The 23,925-nt window shown below is 41.6% G+C and overlaps 1 protein-coding gene across 1 annotated transcript in view; it reads left to right on the top strand.

Moving 5' to 3' along the window:
• The window catches only part of PALS1 (protein associated with LIN7 1, MAGUK p55 family member), a 342,210-nt gene that overhangs the window by 264,419 nt on the left and 53,866 nt on the right, over nt 1-23,925 (top strand). Inside the window, exons 8-12 of the mRNA XM_069208880.1 lie at nt 9,617-9,800; nt 12,729-12,800; nt 13,786-13,857; nt 20,545-20,712; nt 22,500-22,702. Of these exons, the coding sequence (XP_069064981.1) occupies nt 9,617-9,800; nt 12,729-12,800; nt 13,786-13,857; nt 20,545-20,712; nt 22,500-22,702 (699 nt within the window). The remainder of the gene's footprint in view (nt 1-9,616; nt 9,801-12,728; nt 12,801-13,785; nt 13,858-20,544; nt 20,713-22,499; nt 22,703-23,925) is intronic.

Raw genomic sequence — 23,925 nt, 5'->3', positions numbered from 1 at the left:
GAGGTGGGCAAGTTTAGATATTTGAGGGAGGGGGGGTTAAAATCGATCTCACAGAAGAAAAGCATTATGCATATAATATGGGAAAGGATCCTTGTTGGGCTACCCTGGTCTATACAATTATGGAACATGTGCCTCCTCTCCATTATGAGGATAGTGGCCATCACGAAGATGGTTCTACTGATGCATTGTTCGTATATGATCCAAAATTCTCTGTCCCTTGAGGCCTGCCACTTTCAAACACTTGAAACATTTATTACATTCTCTGGGCTGGGCCCTCAAGCGCAGTGGTTTGGCCCTTGACATCTTCAAAATGGATCATGAAGAGGGTCACTTGACCCTCCCAGACATGGAGCTTTATTATTATGCAGCCCGTATACAATATGCTGCAACATGGATAGCAGAGAAGGATACGTGGGAGAATCGCTTTTTAAACTATACACATGGGGTACCACACTGGCAACATTACTTTTGGGGGTCGGGGGGATGGTAGGCTTGAAGGTGGAGCTCCCTGTATTGTGAGATAGAAGGCTGTAACTGGGACAAAATTGTGTCCAAAATCCTGAAAAAAATCACCATTTGCAAGTGACGTTAATATACGCTAAAACTGTTTCAAAGTATTGATTCCACAATGTCAGTGGCCTGTTGGAGAGATGTGAATTTGTCGATGGCTTGTATCCTGGGGAGTTTCATCACTTTTCCTGATGTGTGGGAGGCTTTTGGAATAGTAGCAGGGTGGTTTCTTCAGTACACCAAACTTAACAAGACAGCCAGTGTCATGGGTCCATTTTAGTTAGTTACTTCGGTACAGTGATAGCTTAGCTTAGGCTGTGCTCTTTTACCTAGTTATTATGCTGTGTATTCATTTATTTATGTGTTATTCATTTTATTTTTGCTTCTTTTAGTGGCATTGTTTTAATTTCATTATGAGCCTCTATTCTGGGAAAGCGTCATTATCAGTGCTATGAATAACATACTTTGCATCATGTTCTTTTCCTCTAATTCACAAGAAAGGAACCCGAGGCACACAGAATAATATTTTGTATTACCAGCCCCAAGGCGGCTAAACAATCCAGCGCTTAGGTACATACCCGCATCAGGCTTCTGTGCATGAATATAAACTTGTCCCCTATAAAAACATCTTGTAGATGAAAGGGCATTAGAGGGGGTTTGAGGCAGAATTTCCATCTATGCTGAATGCTGGTTTTAGGCCGACCTCAGCCTTTGTGTCTCCATGTATCCTGATCTGGAAACTGGTGGCCTGACCTTGTACCAAGGTAACTGGATAGGGTGCACTTCTCAACGACACTGTAAGCACAGATTTGGCTTACATCGCCATGCTGTTGCTCGGGGGCTAGAGATTAGGCTTTTAGGAAGGAATTGTATACTCCTGTAATGACAATATGCTGGGGCTGTTTATATTCACTTCCTTAATTTTCACAATCCTGGTTTTGTTATTTCTCATTATCATTGCAGTTCATGCATTTTATCATAGATTGCAGTCTTTTCAGTAAATGCATTGAAAACTGTCCTGCATCTCTTTTTGCCTATGTGTGCATAAGAGACTTGTATGTGGAAAGAGAAAAGGGTGTAAGGCGTGTTTTACTACGATTTCCCTAAGGGGTCTTCAGAGTTCCATGCGCATGGCTGCCATAAATCACCTTTATCGGTTGGGTTTTGGTGAGGTGCTGCTAGAGAGTTGGGAAGGTGGTGCCGACAGTTGCTGAGTGGTGTGGGAGTGACTCAGTCACCTACAACACAGGGATGCTGCCACCCCAAATTCAGCAGTCTTCTTGGAGTACAGGTGTCCATATGATACCAGTGAAATCTAAATGAGTTTTCCAGCTGCACCTCTTCACTCCTTCTGACAGTCAGACCTCTCTTCAATGCTACATTAGCATGGGAGATGGAGATGGGTGAGTAATTCACTGAAAAAGATTGGATGATGCACTGTGTGCTGGTTACAAAGGTTTTGAGTTACTCACGCTTTCAGCTAATCCACTTCCTCTTCGTGCACCACACCTACCTAACACCCATCAGTCCGAGCAAAATGTATCCGACTAGATTGGTTGAGTGCCATATAAGTGTGAGGTAGACGGAGCCTGCCTTCCTCCATTTGGCTTTATCATGCTCGAATGTGTCCGGATTCTGTTTCAGTGCTATTGAAATTCTGAAGGAGTTCAGCGAAATTCAAATAACCCTTTTGACACAACTCTGCCTAGTAGGCAATTATTGTTCGCCCCAAAGAGCACAAAATGCAATACAAGTTCCTACACTTAGCTCTGTTACTGGTAAAAGGCAAACAGCTGTTGGATGATTGAGAGTAACTTTGAGCAGTGGGTTAGGGATATGATGAAGCGGACCCTGACAGAAGAGGTCCAACTCAGTCTTAGCGGAAAAGATGATGAAGAATAGAAGTGTGGCAAATGTATTACAGGACTTCTCCAGTTTTGAGGAAGAAGGTTCTGATTAAGGACACCCAGGACAATTATCACTGTGTTAGTATGATTCATATAGTGAATGTAAAGATGAGTAATGTATAACTGTTGGTGCTGGCTATGCTTCTGTAATGCCATGGCCTATTAGATGAAATGCTGATTGAATAATTTTGGATGGCTACACCATAGGCGGGATTGGCGTTAACTTGTAATAACTGTGATATGGAGAAAAGGAATATACAACATTCATTTGTTATGTGTTGCGTAAATGAAAAGCTGAAAAGGTTTAAAAAATAAAATAGTAAGGTGTTTGGTTTGATTTTGCTGTTGGATAAACATTGGATGGCTCTGACTTGGATTGGGACAACAGGGCCATTGTTAAGTTATTGAGCAAAGGGCCTAACCAAATGGAGTGAAACTGAACCATCTTGTGTTTAGCAGGCCAAGATATAGACTGGGGTACTTGAGAGAGTACCTGACTGAAAGTCATGGCTTGTTGTAAAACTAAATAAGGGAAACAAAAAAGAACAGCCAAGAGCGATGTGGACGCCATTTGTGGATTATGTGAAACTTTCTTTCCCTAGATCATCAAAATAGATCTACTCAAGCTGTCATTTGATGATCACCTTCATCTAATCGATTTGGATAAGCTATTAAAGTTGTGTAATTCTTGAATTTTTATTTTCTCACTTCATAGTCCACTTGAGCAAAATGTTGTTCTGCATGTTCATTTTAAAGGATGCTTTCCATTGTGAAAGAAAAATCTGTATACATGCCAGTTCGAAGTTACTAACAAAGCATATATTTATATATAAGGCGTGTATATATATATATATATATATATATATATATATATATATATATATATATGTTCAATGGCATGTGTAGCTGCAGATACACATGCTGTGCATTATCCTGCCATCTAGTGTTGGGCTCGGAGTGTTACAAGTTGTTTTTCTTCGAAGAAGTCTTTTCGAGTTACGAGATCGAGGGACTCCTCCCCTTTCGGCTCCATTGCGCATGGGCGTCGACTCCATCTTAGATTGTTTTCTTTCCGCCATCGGGTTCGGACGTGTTCCTCTTCGCTCCGTGTTTCGGTTCGGAAAAGTTAGTTAACATTTGGAAAATTCGACGGTATTGTTTGCGCTCGGTATCGGGTTAGTAAGAGCACATCGACACCGAAGAACAGAAGAGCTCCGGTAGCCCTTCGGGGCTTCCACTCCCTGGCGGAGCCTGGTCGGCCCGACCGCATGCGTCTTCAAGGCTCATGGCACGGACCCCATTCCGCTTCTGCCCCAAATGCCACGCTAAGTATCCTTACACAGACCAGCATTTGGTCTGTAATTTGTGTTTGTCCCCCGAACACAAAGAGGATACGTGCGAGGCCTGTCGGGCATTTCGGTCGAAGAAGATGCTACGGGACCGGAGAGCTCGAAGGCTTCAAATGGCGTTGACGCCGGCTGGACACCCCGACGTCGAAGAAGTGGAGACATTCTCCATTCCTGATTCGGACTCGGACGAGCCCGAGAGTGAGCAGCCGGCGAGGCATCAAACCGTGAGTAAAACAGCCCCAGCCAAAACTCACTCAAAAATTATGAAAGCCCAGGGGACGCCACCGCCGACAGGCCATGGCTTAACGCGTAAGCACGGTGACCAAGCATCGGCACCGAAAAAGGGCACACACGAGCGGAAGACATCCGACTCCGGTCGAGATACCGGCACAGAGTATACTCGGCACCGTGATACCGGCTCCGACCAAACTCGGCACCGAGATATCGGCACCCCAAAACCGAAAAAAGTTGCATCGGAGCCGAAAAAGACTGCTGAAAAGGTTTCGGTGCCGAAACATCCAGCCTCGGAGCCGAAACAAAGCTCTTATACCGAGGAACAAGGCCTTTCTTCACAACTACAAGGCCATAAGTTTGGACAAGAACTAGAGATGGTAGAGCCCGACTATACACAAAGAAGGCTCCATATACAGAAGGACACAGGTAAAATAAGAACTCTTTCCCCCAATTAAAATGAAACGGAAATTCGCTTTCCAGGATACTGAAAAACAGCCAAAAGCAAAGGTGACTAAAGAAAAAAACTCCACCACGTTTTTCACCACAGCCATCGCCACAGCACTCACCGCAACTGTCCCCAATTGCAACACCCCCAATGATGCAATCACCAACGCACACAGGGATGAGCCAAGATGACCCAGATGCATGGGATCTATACGATGCACCAGTATCTGATAATAGTCTGGATTGCTACCCGGCAAGACCATCACCACCAGAAGACAGTACTGCTTACATGCAGGTGGTTTCCAGAGCAGCTATTTTTAATAACGTAGCACTGCATTCTGAACCTATAGAGGATGACTTCTTATTCAATACCCTGTCATCAACACATAGCCAATACCAAAGTTTGCCTATGTTACCAGGCATGTTAAAACACGCAAAGCAGGTGTTTCAAGACCCAGTCAAAGGCAGAGCCATCACACCTAGGGTGGAGAAGTACAAACCTCCCCCTACGGACCCTGTGTACATTACGCAACAGCTAACACCTGACTCGGTGGTGGTAGGGGCAGTCCGGAAAAGGGCAAACTCACAGACTTCTGGGGATGCACCACCACCCGACAAAGAAAGTCGAAAGTTCGATGCGGCAGGGAAAAGAGTTGCAGCACAAGCAGCCAATCAATGGCGAATTGCCAATTCACAGGCTTATTGGTAAGATATGACAGGGCACATTGGGATGAAATGCAACATTTCATTAAACACCTTCCCAAAGAGTTTCAGAAGCGTGCACAAGTTGTGGAGGAGGGCCAAAGTATCTCCAACAAACACGCTTTTCTCCCCACACAGCAGAGGCACCTTTAGGAAGCCACACTTTAGAGGGGGGTTTCGGGCCCAAAGCACAGAACCTTCAACCTCACAGGCCAGACCCACATACCAGGGCCAATACCAAAGAGGAGGCTTTCGGGGACAATATAGGGGTGGACAGTTCCCTAAGACAAGAGGGAAATTCCAAAGCCCAAAAACCCCACAAACTAAACAGTGACTCCAATGTCACAAATCCCTAACACAACACCAGTGGGGGGGGGAGACTCACATATTATTACAAAAATTTGGAAAACATTACTACGGACTCGTGGGTCCTAGCCATTATCCAACATGGTTATTGCATAGAATTCCTACAATTGCCACCAAATGTGCCCCCAAAAGCACACATGTCCAAACAGCACTTGGATCTATTACAACTAGAAGTCCAAGCGTTACAAAAAGAAGCAATAGAACTAGTACCCAACCATCTGAAAGGAACAGGTGTTTACTCCCTGTATTTTCTAATACCAAAGAAGGACTAAACACTGAGACCCATCTTAGATCTCAGACCACTAAATCTCTACATCAAATCAGATCACTTTCACATGGTGACACTTCAAGACGTGATTCCCTTGCTCAAACAACAGGACTACATGTCAACATTAGACCTCAAGGATGCTTACTTCCACATACCCATACATCCTTCCCACAGGAAATACTTAAGGTTTGTAATCCAAGGAGTACATTACCAATTCAAAGTGTTACCATTCGGGATAACAACAGCACCAAGAGTATTTACAAAATGCCTTGCGGTAGTAGCTGCACATATCAGGAGACAGCACATACACGTATTCCCATACCTAGACGATTGGTTAATAAAAACCAGCACTCAGAAACAGTGTCTTCAACACACAAAATACGTCATAGAAACCCTTCACAAGCTAGGGTTCTCAATAAACTACCAAAAATCACACTTACAACCGTGTCAAATACAACAATACTTAGGAGCAACAATCAACACACAAAAAGGGATTGCCACTCCAAGTCCACAAAGGGTACAAGCATTCCAAAACGTAATACTAAACATGCATCCAAACCAACACTATCAAGTGAGGTTAGTGATGAAACTTCTAGGCATGATGTCTTCATGCATAGCCATTGTCCGAAACGCAAGACTACACATGCGACCCTTACAACAGTGCCTAGCGACACAATGGACACAAGCACAGGGTCAACTTCAAGATCTAGTGTTGATAGACCGCCAAACACACTCCTCGCTTCAATGGTGGAGTCCTATAAATTTAAACCAAGGGCGGCTATTCCAAGACCCAGTGCCTCAATACGTGATCACTACAGATGCTTCCATAATAGGGTGGGGAGCACACCTCAACCAGCACAGCATCCAGGGACAATGGGACGCTCAACAAAGCCAGCTTTATATCAATCAACTAGAACTGCTAGCAGTGTTTCTAGCATTGAAAGCATTTCAACCGTTAATAGCCCACAAACACATTCTTGTCAAAACAGACAACATGACAACAATGTATTACCTAAACAAACAGGGAGGGACACACTCATCACAGCTGTGTCTCTTAGCACAGAAGATTTGGCATTGGGCGATTCACAATCACATTCGCCTAATAGCACAATACATACCAGGAATTCAAAACCAGTTAGCCGACAATCTCAGTCGAGATCACCAACAAGTACACGAATGGGAAATTCATCCCCAGATACTACAAACTTACTTTCAAAACTGGGGAACACCACAAATAGACCTATTCGCAACAAAAGAAAAGACAAAATGCCAAAACTTCGCGTCCAGGTACCCACACCCTCATTCCAAGGGCAATGCGTTATGGATAAGTTGGTCAGGGATATTTGCTTACGCTTTTACCCCTCTCCCACTTCTTCCGTATCTAGTAAACAAATTGAGTCAAAACAAACTCAAACTAATACTAGTAGCACCATCTTGGGCTCGCCAACCATGGTACACGACACTACTAGATCTGTCAGTTGTACCTCATATCAAACTACCAAACAGGCCAGATCTGTTAACTCAACAAAAACAACAGATCAGACACCCGAATCCAGCATCGCTCAATCTAGCAATATGGCTCCTGAAGTCTTAGAATTTGGACATTTAGACCTTACAAAAGAATGTATGGAGGTCATTAAACAAGTTAGGAACGTACTACACGACATTGTTACGCAAATAAATGGAAAAGATTTGTTTATTACTGCCATAATAATCAAACTCAGCAACTACATGCGTCCACAAAAAACATTGTAAGCTATTTATTACACTTACAAAAATCAAAGCTAGCTTTTTCGTCCATTAAAATACATCTTACAGCAATATCTGCATATCTGCAAATTGCACATTCAACATCACTCTTTAGAATCCCGGTCATAAAAGCATTTATGGAGGGTCTAAAGAGAATCATACCTCCAAGAACACCACCAGTTCCCTCATGGAACCTCAATATTGTATTAACTCGACTCATGGGTCCACCATTTTAACCCATGCATTCTTATGAGATGCAATACTTAACCTGGAAAGTAGCCTTCCTAATAGCTATCACGTCTCTTAGAAGAGTAAGTGAAATACAAGCATTTACTATACAAGAACCCTTTATACAAATACACAAACATAAAGTAGTTCTATGCACAAATCCCAAATTTCTACCAAAAGTTATATCACCGTTCCACCTAAATCAAACTGTGGAACTCCCAGTCTTTTTTCCACAACCAGACTCAGTAGCCGAAAGAGCATTACATACATTAGACATCAAAAGGGCACTAATGTATTACATTGATAGAACAAAACAATTTCGCAAAACAAAACAATTGTTTGTAGCCTTTCAAAAAACCTCATGCAGGAAATCCAATATCCAAACAAGGCATTGCCAGATGGATAGTAAAGTGTATTCAAACCTGCTATGTTAAAGCTAAAAGAGACCTGCCTATTACACCGAAGGCACACTCCACTAGAAAGAAAGGCGCCACAATGGCCTTTCTAGTAAATATACCTATGACAGAAATCTGTAAGGCAGCCACATGGTCTACGCCTCATACATTCACGAAACATTACTGTGTAGATGTGTTAACAACACAACAAGCCACAGTAGGACAGGCAGTATTACGGACATTATTTCAAACAACTTCAACTCCTACAGGCTAAACCACCGCTTTTGGGGAGATAACTGCTTACTAGTCTATGCACAGCATGTGTATCTGCAGCTACACATGCCATCGAACGGAAAATGTCACTTACCCAGTGTACATCTGTTCGTGGCATGGGACGCTGCAGATTCACATGCGCCCTCCCGCCTCCCCGGGAGCATGTAGCCGTTATAAGTTGATAAAAATTATATATATTATTTGTTGATAAAACTTGTAAATTTGTAAATATATATCACTTTTAAACACATTATGTACATATATACTTACTCCATTGCATGGGCACTATTACTATATACACAACTCCTAGCTCACCCTCTGCGGGGAAAACAATCTAAGATGAAGTCGACGCCCATGCGCAATGGAGCCGAAAGGGGAGGAGTCCCTCGATCTCGTAACTCGAAAAGACTTCTTCGAAGAAAAACAACTTGTAACACTCCGAGCCCAACACTAGATGGCAGGATAATGCACAGCATGTGAATCTGCAGCGTCCCATGCCACGAACAGATGTACACTGGGTAAGTGACATTTTCCATATATATATATATATATATATATATATATATATATATATGTATTTGAGTGGCAGAATTTTGCGACAGTTGGATCATGCAAGCACCTCGTAAGCATAAAAGTAAACCTAAGCAGAACAAGGCACAAATGTAGTTCTTTATACATACGGCTGCCATGGAGATGTTGTGATGAGATCAAAACAAAGACATTACACAAGTGCAGGATCTGAAGTCATATGAGAGAATACAAACAACCTTTAAACTGATACAGAAATGTAAACTTTCAGCGCTGAGCAAGATATTCAAATATTTCTCACCTACAATGCCAGGCCGTGCATGTCAGAGATGGCCACAACTTAGTAGCAGTCGTAAGCACTTAGCATAAAGACGCTGCAGCAGTTAACATTTTATACTATATTATATTATGTGGCTGTATTTAAAAGAGTTTAGTTAAACAAGCACTTAACTTGTAAAATCTACTGCTTTATTAAACCACCTTTGATTTTAAATCCAGTGCTTCATGTACAATGATAGGCGGCTTAAAATTGTGTGTGAGTAAAATACAACCGGATAAGGAATTGTATTAAAGATTGCAAGTTTGCTTCTTTTCCTTCTGATTTGACACTTTGTGAGTCAAGGGTGACCTACACTGGTTGACTTGTATTTTCTAATCCTAAAGGTCCACGTGAAAGCCCACTTTGATTATGATCCATCAGATGACCCATATGTCCCCTGCCGAGAGTTGGGCTTATCATTTCAGAAAGGGGATATACTGCATGTAATTAGCCAAGAAGATCCAAACTGGTGGCAGGCCTACAGAGACGGTGATGAGGACAACCAGCCCTTAGCTGGACTTATTCCAGGTATTTGGGGGTTATTTGACTTTCATACAGCATCATTTGGTTTTGTAGGAAACCCCAAACAACTGCTTTTCTGTTTACTGCCAGCCACTAATTCACTTTCAGCTGCCACACTAGTTTTACTATCAAACACCATTAATCCTTGTCGATTGTCTGATTTTATAACCCTGTGAGATGTATTGCCAATGGGTAACTTGAAGGACCGTAAATTTGAAAGGGAACGGTAAGCCTGTTTTGCTACATATACCCCATTTAATGGGCTTTCTCCTTTTTTTGCAAACTCAGACTCTTCAGAAGACGTGGCAATAAAGCTTAGGATCTTTGTCACAAAAATCAATTACTGTTACTGCTTGAGCCATTGTGTTAAGTAAGAAGTAACTGTGCACAGATATACTGAAGGAGCAGCATTTGTTAAAAGGAAGTCATTTTTCAAGCACCTTCCCGTATCAAAACGGATAGATGATTACTTGCCTGTTACAGTGAGCCTTGTATGGCTAATTATTCTTGCATTCTTATTTTTATGTGTCTGCAAATATGACCACCCTTGTCATGTAAATAAAATCTGTATGCGCTCAACTCCACCATAATTGAGGGAAGGGTTGCTGTTATGGGACAGTGATTTTAAGGATATTTCTGTGGCATACAGTGACTTGTCAGTCCCTTTTGAAAAGGAAATTAAAACCATGTTTCCCTTCCCATCCGTTATCTAAGAAGTGCAAACACTTGCCAATAAAAGCCTTCATTGTGGACTCCATGTTGGTGCAGTTGGGTCTGGGGTATCCATCTCTCTCCAGATGAACAGTCTTGAATCCTCAAATCACTGATTTCAGATGTGTTAGTCTAATTAGTGCAATGGAAATAAAACAAGATTACAGCACAACCAAGATTGTATTGGGTACACACACATGTCCAGGACTGGAAACTGCTTTTAAAATGGCCTCTAGACTTAGTTGAACCTGATTGCAGTTGTTGAGAAATACTATTTGGGACATGATATGGTAGCCTCGGTTTGCAGCAAGGGAGTGCACTAACTCCATCCCCTAGTCCTGAAAGGATACAGTCTCATACCTGTGCATAATCAGATCATAATCCTGAGGCAATGCTGGATCATCAGCCAAGATGTGCTAATAACGTGCATATTTGGTTTTTTTGTTTGTATTGTGAAAAAACATTTATTGATAAAAACAAAATAAAAAAAAGTCTTAATTTACAGCTTCATATAAGCTTCCAACTGCCCACCACCCAAACAAGGAGCATGTCATAGCAGTTAATTTTGTCACAATTTGTTTTGGTTTTTAACATAGCTACCGGCCAGTATAAGCTTCACATAAAGTAAACATATATTTATTGCCTACCCTGCATTTCCATTTCCGCCAACTCTTCTACCTGTGTTGCTTCGGTGTCCTCCATTTCCCCCTGCAGGCGCACCTCCATCACATCCCATTCTACGAGGCCCCCCTGGTCCGTTCCACTGTATACCAACTTGTGACGGACCCCGCATTCAGCCCGTGTCTATTTTGCTAATTCTCATAACCATTGTTTGTCATCCACCGCAGAGTTTTACATTTCTTGGCCACCGCCATGCCCAGCTCTACTACTTTTTCCATATGTTTAGTGTGTGAAGCTTGCTTCACCAAGCCCATCAAACACAGCTGGATTGTCAGCTGAACCATCAGCTTAAGCAGTGCCCTCAGTGTACTGATCACTTCCTTCCAGAAAGCATCCACCCCGGGGTATGTCCACCACATGGTCTGGTTTGTGAGGGGTCCAGCCTGTGTAGCCCCCCTGCCTGACATAATCCCTGTGTAGGTACTTAAAATAATTGATCCATTTCAGGCTTGCTTTACGTGTGTATTTTCTGCAATTGACAGCCACTCTTGTTCAATCAACTCTCCCCCCCAAATCACCCTCCGACCACAACTTCAGTTTTTCCATGCTGGTAGCTGTACTTGCATCAACTGTGCATACATCTGTGTGAGGAGTTTACCACCTTCCCCCATATCTTTGAGTATTTGGTTTAGCACATGTCTCTGGTTCCTGTAGAAACCCTTCAGAGGTCTTGCGTATAGCTGCTGCCAGACCTGCATATGCCAGGAAACCACCACCTCCCACTCCACATCTGGTACAGAAGTCTGCATAACCAGCCATCTTGCCATCCTCACATAAGTCCCCCATGTTCTGTGATGTAGTTCCCTCTCCTCCGATTTAAAAATGCTGGCAGCAGGGGACTGATACCTGTACGCCAAGGGATCAGATACTGCATATACATATCACCCCCTCTTGTAGACACACTTTCCCATACCTCCAAGAGAGTCCTGACTTGTAGGGGCATAATAAATCTTTCCTTCTAAGGTACTAGAGGCAGCGCCCACAGCTCCTGGGGACGAACCAGGCGCTTCAGTATTCCAACCACAGGATCATTGCTCCCACCACACCCCTGAACCACGGCACTGTGATTTGTTGGTGAGAAGCCCAAAAATAATCCCTGAAATCCGGTGCCTGTAACCCTCCACCATGCTAGGGCAGCTTCAGAACCTCCAAACTTATCCTCCCCCTTCAGTGTCCCCAGTGCAGAAATCTAGGCAATTCCTCCAGCTTGTGAAAGCAGGACTCTGGTATGTGCATTGGCATATGTTGTAACGCATAAAGAACTTGAGGTAAGATGATCATTTTACTAAGAGCTATGCTCCCCATCCGGGACATTGGGAACTGCATGTGCATATTTGTTTATAGGAAGATTCTAAGAATCCAGTGCCTACTTTTCATATTAGGTTCAGAAAAAACACCAGTCACAATGTTGGGATTTTGCCAAGTAATGGGACTTCATAATTGTGATGCCCCACTCTCTTCAAGGTGTTTTTCTATCTTGTTTTTCCATCTTGATGTCTGTTCTTGCCCATGACATTTTATTTATGTTCATTCTTCATTAAGGAAAAAGCTTTCAACAACAAAGGGAAGCTATGAAGCAAACCATCGAGGAGGATAAAGAGCCTGGGAAGTCAGGTAAGGACTGCAGACTTGGAAGGGAAGCTTTTCCGCTTCAAAATGTTAGCTTATGAAAATGCTTATTTCTTTAAAAATCGAATTCTAGAGCCTTTGCTAGTCTTACTTGGAGCAGAGCTTGCATGTGTTATCTAGAGTAGATTTCTTTACTGCTTGTCCAGAATTAATTTTCATCTTGTGCAAGCAAGTCTACATGGATCGGCTTCACTGCACTGTAGTATTTAAAAAAAAACTTGACACTTGGAAGTCTGTCTTCAAGTTGCACATAAAAGATAATAGGGCCTCAAGTTGTGAGTCTGCCAGTATTAGGGGGTTATTTATTGTGGGGGTGGAAATTATGTCCTCCCTATAAATTGCGACTAGAAACCAACATATATTGTCTTTTTTCACTTGCAATTTCTGTACAGCAAGCCTATTTTGAAGGCCTTTGAAAGTGAGTAGGCCAATTATGTTTTAAACCGTGTTTTAACTCGCATCATAGAGTATGCCACACTATGGGTCACTTACTTGTCCTTGGGCTAAGAAAGATCCTGGTATGTATTATAAATGTTGCACTTAATTTGTCAGAAAAAATGAAATGATACCTTTGGGGCTTGTGTGTATCAGTTTGTTGATGCTCTAGTTTCAGACTTGTAGATGTGCATCTCATGAGAACGTATGTTTAAGAGGTTAATTCATAATATGGAATTTCTACACCTGATGCACTATAAAATGCTTGTGTCAGAACGTATTCAAAAGAAACAATTATTTTTTCAGTGTTAAACTGATTAAAATTTTGTATGCAACTTATTTATAGATTTTATCTTAGGAATCTGAAATAAAATATGTGCAAGCTTAATACTCGATACTCATTTGCTTCCAACTCTAGTAGGTCAAATAAAAATAACAAAGAAATATTTGTTAGGCTATTGTTCTTTTGATATCAAATGACTGCAGTATGGTACACAAGCATATGTTTTAAATCTAGTTCTCTTTCCCTTTTCAGGGAAGCTGTGGTGTGCAAAGAAGAATAAAAAGAAACGGAAAAAGGTGTTATATAATGCCAACAAAAATGATGGTAAGTAGGACAGATCTTGCAGCCATCACATTAAGCTCAAGCGAGTTCACGATGCAGGGGCTTATTTTAAGAGTCTTATTTGTCAGTCACCTTTAGACTGTTGCGTTTACTTTAATATACGGTGTAAGTATTGGTGGTCTCCAAAAATTTAGTGCAAAAATAATTCTAGCTATGATGTGAGAATGACACACGTTGATCATGAATTCTTTATTTACTAGTATGGAAAAGTATCTCCAAAAGGATTGTTATATGAATTCCTGATTAGGCCTAGAGTTGGAGGCCTCGGGTTATTTTGAGTTCATGTTCTTTATACAAATAGTTGCAGATTTAGCTTCCTTGATTACAGGGAGTGCAGAATTATTAGGCAAATGAGTATTTTGACCACATCATCCTCTTTATGCATGTTGTCTTACTCCAAGCTGTATAGGCTCGAAAGCCTACTACCAATTAAGCATATTAGGTGATGTGCATCTCTGTAATGAGAAGGGGTGTGCTCTAATGACATCAACACCCTATATCAGGTGTGCATAATTATTAGGCAACTTCCTTTCCTTTGGCAAAATGGGTCAAAAGAAGGACTTGACAGGCTCAGAAAAGTCAAAAATAGTGAGATATCTTGCAGAGGGATGCAGCACTCTTAAAATTGCAAAGCTTCTGAAGCGTGATCATCGAACAATCAAGCGTTTCATTCAAAATAGTCAACAGGGTCGCAAGAAGCGTGTGGAAAAACCAAGGCGCAAAATAACTGCCCATGAACTGAGAAAAGTCAAGCGTGCAGCTGCCATGATGCCACTTGCCACCAGTTTGGCCATATTTCAGAGCTGCAACATCACTGGAGTGCCCAAAAGCACAAGGTGTGCAATACTCAGAGACATGGCCAAGGTAAGAAAGGCTGAAAGACGACCACCACTGAACAAGACACACAAGCTGAAACGTCAAGACTGGGCCAAGAAATATCTCAAGACTGATTTTTCTAAGGTTTTATGGACTGATGAAATGAGAGTGAGTCTTGATGGGCCAGATGGATGGGCCCGTGGCTGGATTGGTAAAGGGCAGAGAGCTCCAGTCCGACTCAGACGCCAGCAAGGTGGAGGTGGAGTACTGGTTTGGGCTGGTAACATCAAAGATGAGCTTGTGGGGCCTTTTCGGGTTGAGGATGGAGTCAAGCTCAACTCCCAGTCCTACTGCCAGTTCCTGGAAGACACCTTCTTCAAGCAGTGGTACAGGAAGACGTCTGCATCCTTCAAGAAAAACATGGTTTTCATGCAGGACAATGCTCCATCACACGCGTCCAAGTACTCCACAGCGTGGCTGGCAAGAAAGGGTATAAAAGAAGGAAATCTAATGACATGGCCTCCTTGTTCACCTGATCTGAACCCCATTGAGAACCTGTGGTCCATCATCAAATGTGAGATTTGCAAGGAGGGAAAACAGTACACCTCTCTGAACAGTGTCTGGGAGGCTGTGGTTGCTGCTGCACGCAATGTTGATGGTGAACAGATCAAAACACTGACAGAATCCATGGATGGCAGGCTTTTGAGTGTCCTTGCAAAGAAAGGTGGCTATATTGGTCACTGATTTGTTTTTGTTTTGTTTTTGAATGTCAGAAATGTATATTTGTGAATGTTGAGATGTTATATTGGTTTCACTGGTAATAATAAATAATTGAAATGGGTATATATTTTTTTTTTGTTAAGTTGCCTAATAATTATGCACAGTAATAGTCACCTGCACACACAGATATCCCCCTAACATAGCTAAAACTAAAAACAAACTAAAAACTACTTCCAAAAATATTCAGCTTTGATATTAATGAGTTTTTTGGGTTCATTGAGAACATGGTTGTTGTTCAATAATAAAATTAATCCTCAAAAATACAACTTGCCTAATAATTCTGCACTCCCTGTATGTGCATTTACAGTTTTGAAAGGAGTGTTTAAAAGGGCAAACCTGTCTACATACAATCCCTGCAGTTTGACAGTACCATATCAATTCTGAACTGTAAATTCAAAATGGTCTCTTTTATGAAGGAGTTTTGACATACCTCATTAGTTTTAAGATTCAAGCAGAGCATGTGGATACATCTGTATGCATCTCAGTCTAGTTTCAGGTCATTCTTTCCACTTATCACTATCCCCATAGTTTTCTTGTGCTCACCATAGAATTTCTTCTTTCGTCTTCATTATTAAAAACACTGAATCTGTCCTCCTGTAGGAAGGATTCATGAAAAGCCTTTGATAGAGTAATGATCTTTCAATTGTTATGCTTCTCCATGGTCAACATTTTCATTTTATTTTTGTCATGTGATAATCAACATCCCCTACAAAACCTCAAAAATACAGAATTTACTGCAGCAAAGTTAATCTTACCCCTCCCGTGCAATAATGTGTTAAAGATGGCAGGCCAGTGGTAATAAGAGAATGAGTATGCTGCTTAGTTTATGACAATTTCAATAATTCTGTGAAGTTGGTAGAGTGATGAATACATTAACCCTTTCGCTGCTGGGCCCCCACCGCACACCCAGTGCTGAGCCCTTTTTGGCTATTTGTGGTAGTTTGCGCTCAGGCCTCCATAACTTTTTGTTCACATAAGCTATCCACACAAGCTTTGCATCCTTTTGTCAAACGTCCTAGGGTTTCTAAAGATACCCAGTGTTTGTGGATTCCCCTGAATTTTGTACCACACTCTTGGCATTTTTCTAAGAGGGAGCCCATCGTGTGTTGTTTTGGGCCCTCAAACTACTTCCAGCTTGTGGTGAAAACCAGTCTGAAACCCCTGGGTGGTCCAGAAAAGCTATAGTTTCTGAAAAGTAGACATGATTCCGAATTCAGCAAGGAGTCCTGTGTAGACCCTTCAAGGTTTTCCCAAGGAAAATAACAGTTGAAATAATGGAATATTGACAATCAGTAAGAAAAAACAGGCATTTGTGCCAACATTTTGTTCTGTAATTTTTTGTCACAATGGCCGATAGCCAAAAACACACCTTTACATCCGCTAGACCCTTCTGGTTGTGGCAATGTATGGGATTTGTAAGTTCTCCAAGATCCCAATCTACCCAAAGCCAACAACTGAGCTACTCCACACAAAGGCTTTTCACTGAGTACTGAGTACAGACCAATTCTTATAGCAAAATAGACAGAGTGAAAAATGGCTATCAAGGAAACATGTTTATAACAGAAATGGGCACTAGCTATAGAGTTTAGGAGCAGTGGTAATGTTGGGGGTATTGCCCAAGAGGTGGCTCCCCCTCCCTGGTGGGAACAAAAGTAGACCCTGGTGCCTAGTGGCAGAAAGACTGATTTTGCCCAAAGAAATGTTAGGGGGAGTGAAAGCCCTTGACCAAGAGCCGCTCCCACCTCCCTGGTGTCTAGTGGTGGATTACTGCTCGGGGATCGCCCTCCTGCAGAATCCACTAGGGATGAGCACTGTTGGAAAAGGGTGAGTCCCCCCTTTCCAACGATACCTCTCCCATCTACCTCTGTGCTGGGGGGTGCTGAGATAGCACCCTGAGCACCAAGGCAGTGAAAGTGAAATGAGCCGATCTTCTCATTTCACTTTTGTTTTCAATGAAATGACGTCTGCAGTCAAAACTCAGAACAGCCTCAGGAGCTAGGAAAACTATTCCCCAGTGCCCTAGGCTGTTTTGTGGCAGAAGGAAATCCCTCTGGTGCACCAGAGGGTTTTCTAGTGCCATGTGCGTGGATGGCTGGGAGCCGTCAGACACACTGAAAAGATTAAACAGTAATTCACAGTTGTAATAATGTGCTTGGCATCTATTGTTATTATTTTCTTAACGTGTCTTGTGCCGAAGCTTGGGTTTCTTAGGTTGATGATGCTTGATCCTAAGTTATTAATTCCACCTTATTTAATACTGAGTGTTTGCAGTGTGGGCATTGTACGCAATTGCAAGTGAATAAGAACTGCATTGAAAGCCAGAGTGGTAGCATTTGTGTCACAAATGTTCGTTCTCACTCTAAGTCTATATTAGACCACATAGAAGTAGGGCGGGGACATGCCCCTGTAGTCACATCTTATGGCAAGTCTATGGAGGTTCAACAGAGTGAGCTTAGGACAAGGCAAAAAAGGCAGCATATATTTGCTGCACTTGGAAAGGCGGGGAGAGTAGGCTCACCTACAGTGATCTTCCCTTTGTGACACATATCCAGTACTGATAGCCAGATTACATCATGTAGATCACAGCTTTCATCAATCCTTGCTTAGTGGAATATCATTAATAATTTATTTCACATGCATGATTAAATCAATTCTTGCATGCAACAACAATTTGTGCAGTTATAAAATTTAAAACCAATTATCAAAGATATAAATAGGATGAGCTTTTCTGAGTCACTTTGGCCAATCTAGTCCAATGTTTCACTAGTTTAGACTTAATTACATAGCGGGAAAAGTGGCTAAATCGAAGAGAAACTTTGGTTAGCAGTGCAAGTCATTTTGGAGCTAAAGCATTTAGTTTTTTGCCGCTATGTCAATAAATGTAACTACTTGAATGTTCAAAGCCATGTTCTTGGGGCACAGTGCTTCTGACAGCAACCCTGCATGTGCGAATACCCACACTCTTAAATTGATTGCAGAACAGGGCCCTTCTTTCCTTAAGTAGAGCTGGGCAGATGCAGGCAATATGGATTCTCACTCACTTTGTCTCCTACAGAGTCTTCAGGTGGCTTCTTTGTGTGCTCTTTGCCACTTTGGGAGATTTTCCTATGTTGCAAAAGTCCCAGACTTCATTGCCATGTACTTAATTTTTTATGTGGATCAAGGTTTGTAGGAAGGCACCAGAGTTTTTCTTAGGCCAGAGATTGGCTCCGGGGACCCGATCAGAGGTAGCTTTGAAGTCAACAAAGCAGGCATGTAAAAGGGAGCAAATTTGAATTGACTTTTCCACCAACAGAGGAATTACTGTCCAGTTTAGTGTGGGTCAAGATTTTTTTCGATTGCCAAGGGGGGCTTTCAGGGGATTTTCCATCCCCTGTACGCCCAGCTGTTGAGATCACTTAGTAAGAGGCTTGCAAAATATTTTGCCTCATTGTTGATTAAAGCAATGAAGCGTTAGTTGCTCGGCTGTGATTTATTATGGCCTTTGTGTATAGGGTAGGTAATTGATTGCTACCAGGACTCCTAGATTGTCTCATAGTGCAGAATATGATGGAACAGTGATAAAAGCGTGTCAGTCCAAAACCCCGTGTGGAAGCCCGTTTGGGTTGGGGGGCACCATCTGTACATGAATTATTGATCCTTCTTCCCAACTTCTCCACAGTGTATCTTAGTCTGGGTTCACCTGAAGTATAAGCATAAGCATGGTGCGTAGAGACCATTTTTCCCTTTCTGACCTTGCTGGGTATTGTTGGTCTGGAGCGGTTTGCTTCAGTAACACTGCTTTGCTCCTCAGTTATTCCGTAGTGTGCTTGTAGAAACTAGGCCCACACTGTTTCCTGGATGTTAGTGTTGCTGGCCTTTCTTTTTACATTTTCAGCCAGTATAATTTTTGATGGAACACTCTAAAGGACTCCTAAATGAGGATTGCCCAGAAATTATCATTCCTTTGTTGTTTAACTTCCCAAATGTCCTTTCTGAGTTTCTTAGGAGTGTGCTTAACCCTGTGTATGGTCTCCTTGTATGTCGGGTGTTCGCACAGTCTTAAAAGCCATCTTTAGTAGCTTCCTTAGCATTTTGATTTCTTTTGTGACCAGTCTGGGTTTTTGACATTTGAAAGGAAACACCTTGTGAGCTTGTTTGATTGTATATTGCTTTAAAAGAGATGCCACGGGATACCTCCTCTCCCCCTTTCAATGTTGCAACATTCATTTTCATTTTTGAGTTCAAAAAAGAGATGCTGTTTTCAAATGTTTGTGTTATGGATGAATTACTCCATTTTAGTCTTTTCACATTGTACGTGAGTGGTCCCACCTGTAAGATGTTGACTAAGTATTGGCACAGCACATTTGTCTCTGATTTGATCATCTACGGCAAGTGGTTGCTCTCTGATTAACATTCTATTTTATAAACAAAAGCGTATGCAAGGTAGGAAGTTTTAGTATTTGATTTGCGTTGAATCCTCTTAGATATGGGTGGTAACACCATTCTCAGTGGCCTCCCACTCTTCACACTGACACCCTTTAAGGACATTGTACAGCACACAGCATCTCATGTAGGGCCTGAAGAACTTTGATCACATCACTCCCATCCTGATACAAGTCCATTGGCTCCTCTTGGTGGCCCGGCTCATCTTTAAAACTAGCTTCATCGGTGGCAAAGCATCACATTTAGCACCTGCGTACCTTGCAGGCAAGCGGACCATCTGTGGAGGTTCACAGGCAGGACACTCAGATTCCAGACTAAGAAGTGTCAACAAAAGCCCACAGGCCTTTTCCATCTGTGCACCCAGGATCAGGAATAATATCCCTGAATGCATCAGAACTACACCAGTGCTGCCCCAGTTTAGAAGAGAGTTGAGGACATACCTCCATAAAGACATTACATCACAATAAATTAACAGTCCACAAACCAACTGTCTTTCCTTTTGCCCGTTGACTTTATACTCATCTCTGACTCTGTACAATGCTCCGTTGCCCTTTGGCTTGTTTTGTGCTGTAGAATACCACATACAAACAAACATACATACATACATACATACAGTTTTAAATAATTTATGATTTTTTTTTTCTTTAGATTACGACAATGAGGAGATTTTGACCTATGAAGAAATGTCACTTTACCATCAGCCAGCAAATCGGAAAAGGCCAATTATTTTGATTGGACCACAGAACTGTGGCCAGGTTGAGTTGCGACAAAGACTACTGAATAATGAAGCTGACCGTTTTGCACAAGCAGTTCCTCGTAAGTACTTTGATTTTAATTTATCTCTTGATTAACCTTGTACACTTTATCTGTCAATTGTGGAGCAGAGGGTGCATTGACGAAACACGTGCCTACTCAAAGGAAGAGCAGTATTTGTTCATATAAGAGAAACAGTTTGGGTCAGTGGGTGCCGAACAAAGCCCCAAGACTACCACCCACTAGGGTCTCTAAAAAGGACCACTAGGTGTCCAGGCCTATGTCACATGTATGGTATAAATGTCCTTAAAAACATTTATGCCATACATAGGTCATTGGTGTGCAGACAAAGGTTTGACATTGACCTTTCACACTTCATTTCAGGATATGTTTTTTATAGTTAAGATGAATACTTTCAATCCTGCCTGCATAATTGTGCCTAGTACGAAAATGGCGTTCTAGCTAGACATGGAAACTTTCATGAACATTTTCGTAGACCAGCACATGAGCATTCAGTATCATCTATGGTGAAGCAAGATCCTTTGCAAGATGTACATATGTAGTAATGGAAGATGCAACAATATGCAGTTCATAGGCGCTATGTCTGACTGCTTTGAGTGGGTAAGTATGCTTAACTGTGCACTTCCTAATTGGTGGCAACATTGTTTATGTTCATCATATTGCACTATGATTTGGCGAGTTCATAAAGGGAAGCTAAGCATGTTTTGTTTTCACATTTGAATTTCTTTTTGATACAGCACGCAGTCATTTAAGAAATGATGGGCACAAATCTGTGTTGCAAACAGCTGAGAATCATTACCAGGCTCCACTTTTTCAGGGATCAGAGAAGTCTTACATAGTTTGATATACCATATTTTTACACACACAAAACATTGGTACTATCTAGTCATGCCAGCCAGGACATTAAACAGGTGTGTTGCCAAGTACTAGCAATATGGCGATGAGTACATCACTGAGAAAATCAATTCCAAAAACACCACTCCAAGCCTACACAATACAATTAATTATTAATCTGCCATTTCATAATAATTACCATATACACAGTATCAAAGCCTACGTTTGGGCTCACCCTAAGTGTTAAGTGCTCCACTGATCACCAACTAGGTTCATGCTACACAAATATCACTAAATGCATACATGAAATCTTGCATGGTGTGAAGGTGGAAGTGTTTTTTACACCTCATCGATGTCCCAAGAAAATATGAATCTGATATCAAGTGCTTGTCCTTAACTAACAAATCCTTTTGGAAGTCACTTTAGTAGATTGTAGACGTCTAAAATGAATGTGAATATTTTTTTTTCTTATAATAGTTATTTTGCACAGATTCTTTCATCGCTGTTGGCTGTGAATTGTACTCAAAGCGGGAACTGCCAAGATTTGTATTTCAAGTGGGAAGTTAGAACCATTTTTTTCAGTCCTCTACACAAAGGGTGGACATACATTTTGTCATGGCCAGCATAATACTAAGAATTGTAAAAAGATGTAGAATGGCAGCCAAGTTTTGCATTTCTAAAAATGAAAATATGGGTGAACATCACATAGCTTTCTCTCATAAAGTTTGCAACCAGATAATCAGTTGACTGATTTGTTGTTGGCTTTGTGTCCATTTTACAATAAGTAGTTTCTGGTGAGTGGTGTTAGCTAGTATTGATTTATTATTAGATTCTCTTTTGTAAGTTGCCTGCACCGAAAGGGCTGCCATCAGGCGCTTAAGGTGATGAGGTGCAACACAGATAAGAGCACAGTAGGACATTTTGTGCACTTCCTTTTGTATCTTTTTTACATATCTGCCAGGATCAACATTGATTCTTTTTTCCACCTTTTTTAGATACATCTCGGAATCGCCGTGACAATGAAGTAGCTGGTAGAGATTATCATTTTGTGTCGCGGCAAACGTTCGAGGCCGACATAGCAGCGGGCAAGTTTATTGAGTATGGCGAGTATGAAAAGAACCTTTATGGAACCAGCATCGATTCTGTGCGGCAGGTCATAAATTCTAGCAAGATCTGCATTTTGAACCTTCACACACAGGTAAGAAAACATTGATCCATACCAGCAAACTAAATCACAAGTGCATTAGTAAGTCAGCAACATAATTTTAACTTTCTAGAAAATGGCCTTTGGAAAGCCTTGCTCCTCATGTACTGTCTGCTATAGAACACATGCATGATTGGGATTGTGTTTTGTTGGACGGCTGCTTTCCTGTGTTAAAGAGAAGTCTAGAAAAACACATACAGAAAGTTGTATGTAACGCTTGGTTATGATTGATTCAGCCCCTGAAAGTCACGCTTCGTGATCTTGCACCAAAATTACCCTCTGCCATTAAATGCTTAGCTTTCCAAACTTGTGAATTACTGATGTACTTTTGTAGTGGTAGTGAGAATTATCTGTTAAGATGTGGTAACTTCTTCACTCTCTCCTCAATTTTGTTCACTGCTGCAATAAAGTGGCGATTGACAGGTCATGATTTAGAATCCGGCCATAGATGACTCAGCATCTCTCCTGCCGAAAGTCGGCAAATTGAGTAGTGTGACTGGGTAATAGTCACTTCTGTTATTTACGCAGTTAGAATCAGCAGAGGTGTGGTATAAAGCGCTATATAAGGAATACGTCTTTTTTTTTTTAACAGAAAGAAAGAAATATCTTCTCCTCTTTTAAGTGTGAAGGGTGAGTTGAGCTTGGCAGGGTGCTTGTTGGAAACATCTTTAGCCACATTTCATCCTTGCAGAAACACTGCTGCACAATGCCTGTGCGCACCACCGTGCTTGACCCTGCGTTGGGCAAGAATTTTATATGAATTTTATATAGTGCTACATATTTATTTGCTATAGTATGCAACGTTCACTTATCATGATATGGTGGAAGATTGATGTGATTGCCTGATATACTCTCCATGCAGAACATAACAAAAGTATTCACACAACAACCCCAAATTCGACATGGAGCATTATATTATAACATCTCTGGAGGAATGTAGTGCAAACATTGTTTCCTATGCCTAATTTAAACACCAATTTGCGTGGCTTTAGCTTGTGGTTCTCTAAACAGTTATTTGATCAAAGTTCATACTAATTATTTTGTTTCGAATTTTAATTGACTCGGGATTGACTTACATGTACCCAGTTAATGATATTGTCCTGCTTTTGATCTTGTTTGGGTGGTTTGTACTTGTTTATTTCTTGCCCCCTGTGTGTTGTTCCTCAGTTTGTTTGTAGTTTATGCTGGCTGATGTTACCTTAACTCCGGCGCCAAGA

Source organism: Pleurodeles waltl, chromosome 9 (assembly GCF_031143425.1).
Source record: "Pleurodeles waltl isolate 20211129_DDA chromosome 9, aPleWal1.hap1.20221129, whole genome shotgun sequence".
Lineage (NCBI taxonomy): Eukaryota > Metazoa > Chordata > Amphibia > Caudata > Salamandridae > Pleurodeles > Pleurodeles waltl.
This window is presented reverse-complemented; position numbering and strand designations above follow the sequence as displayed.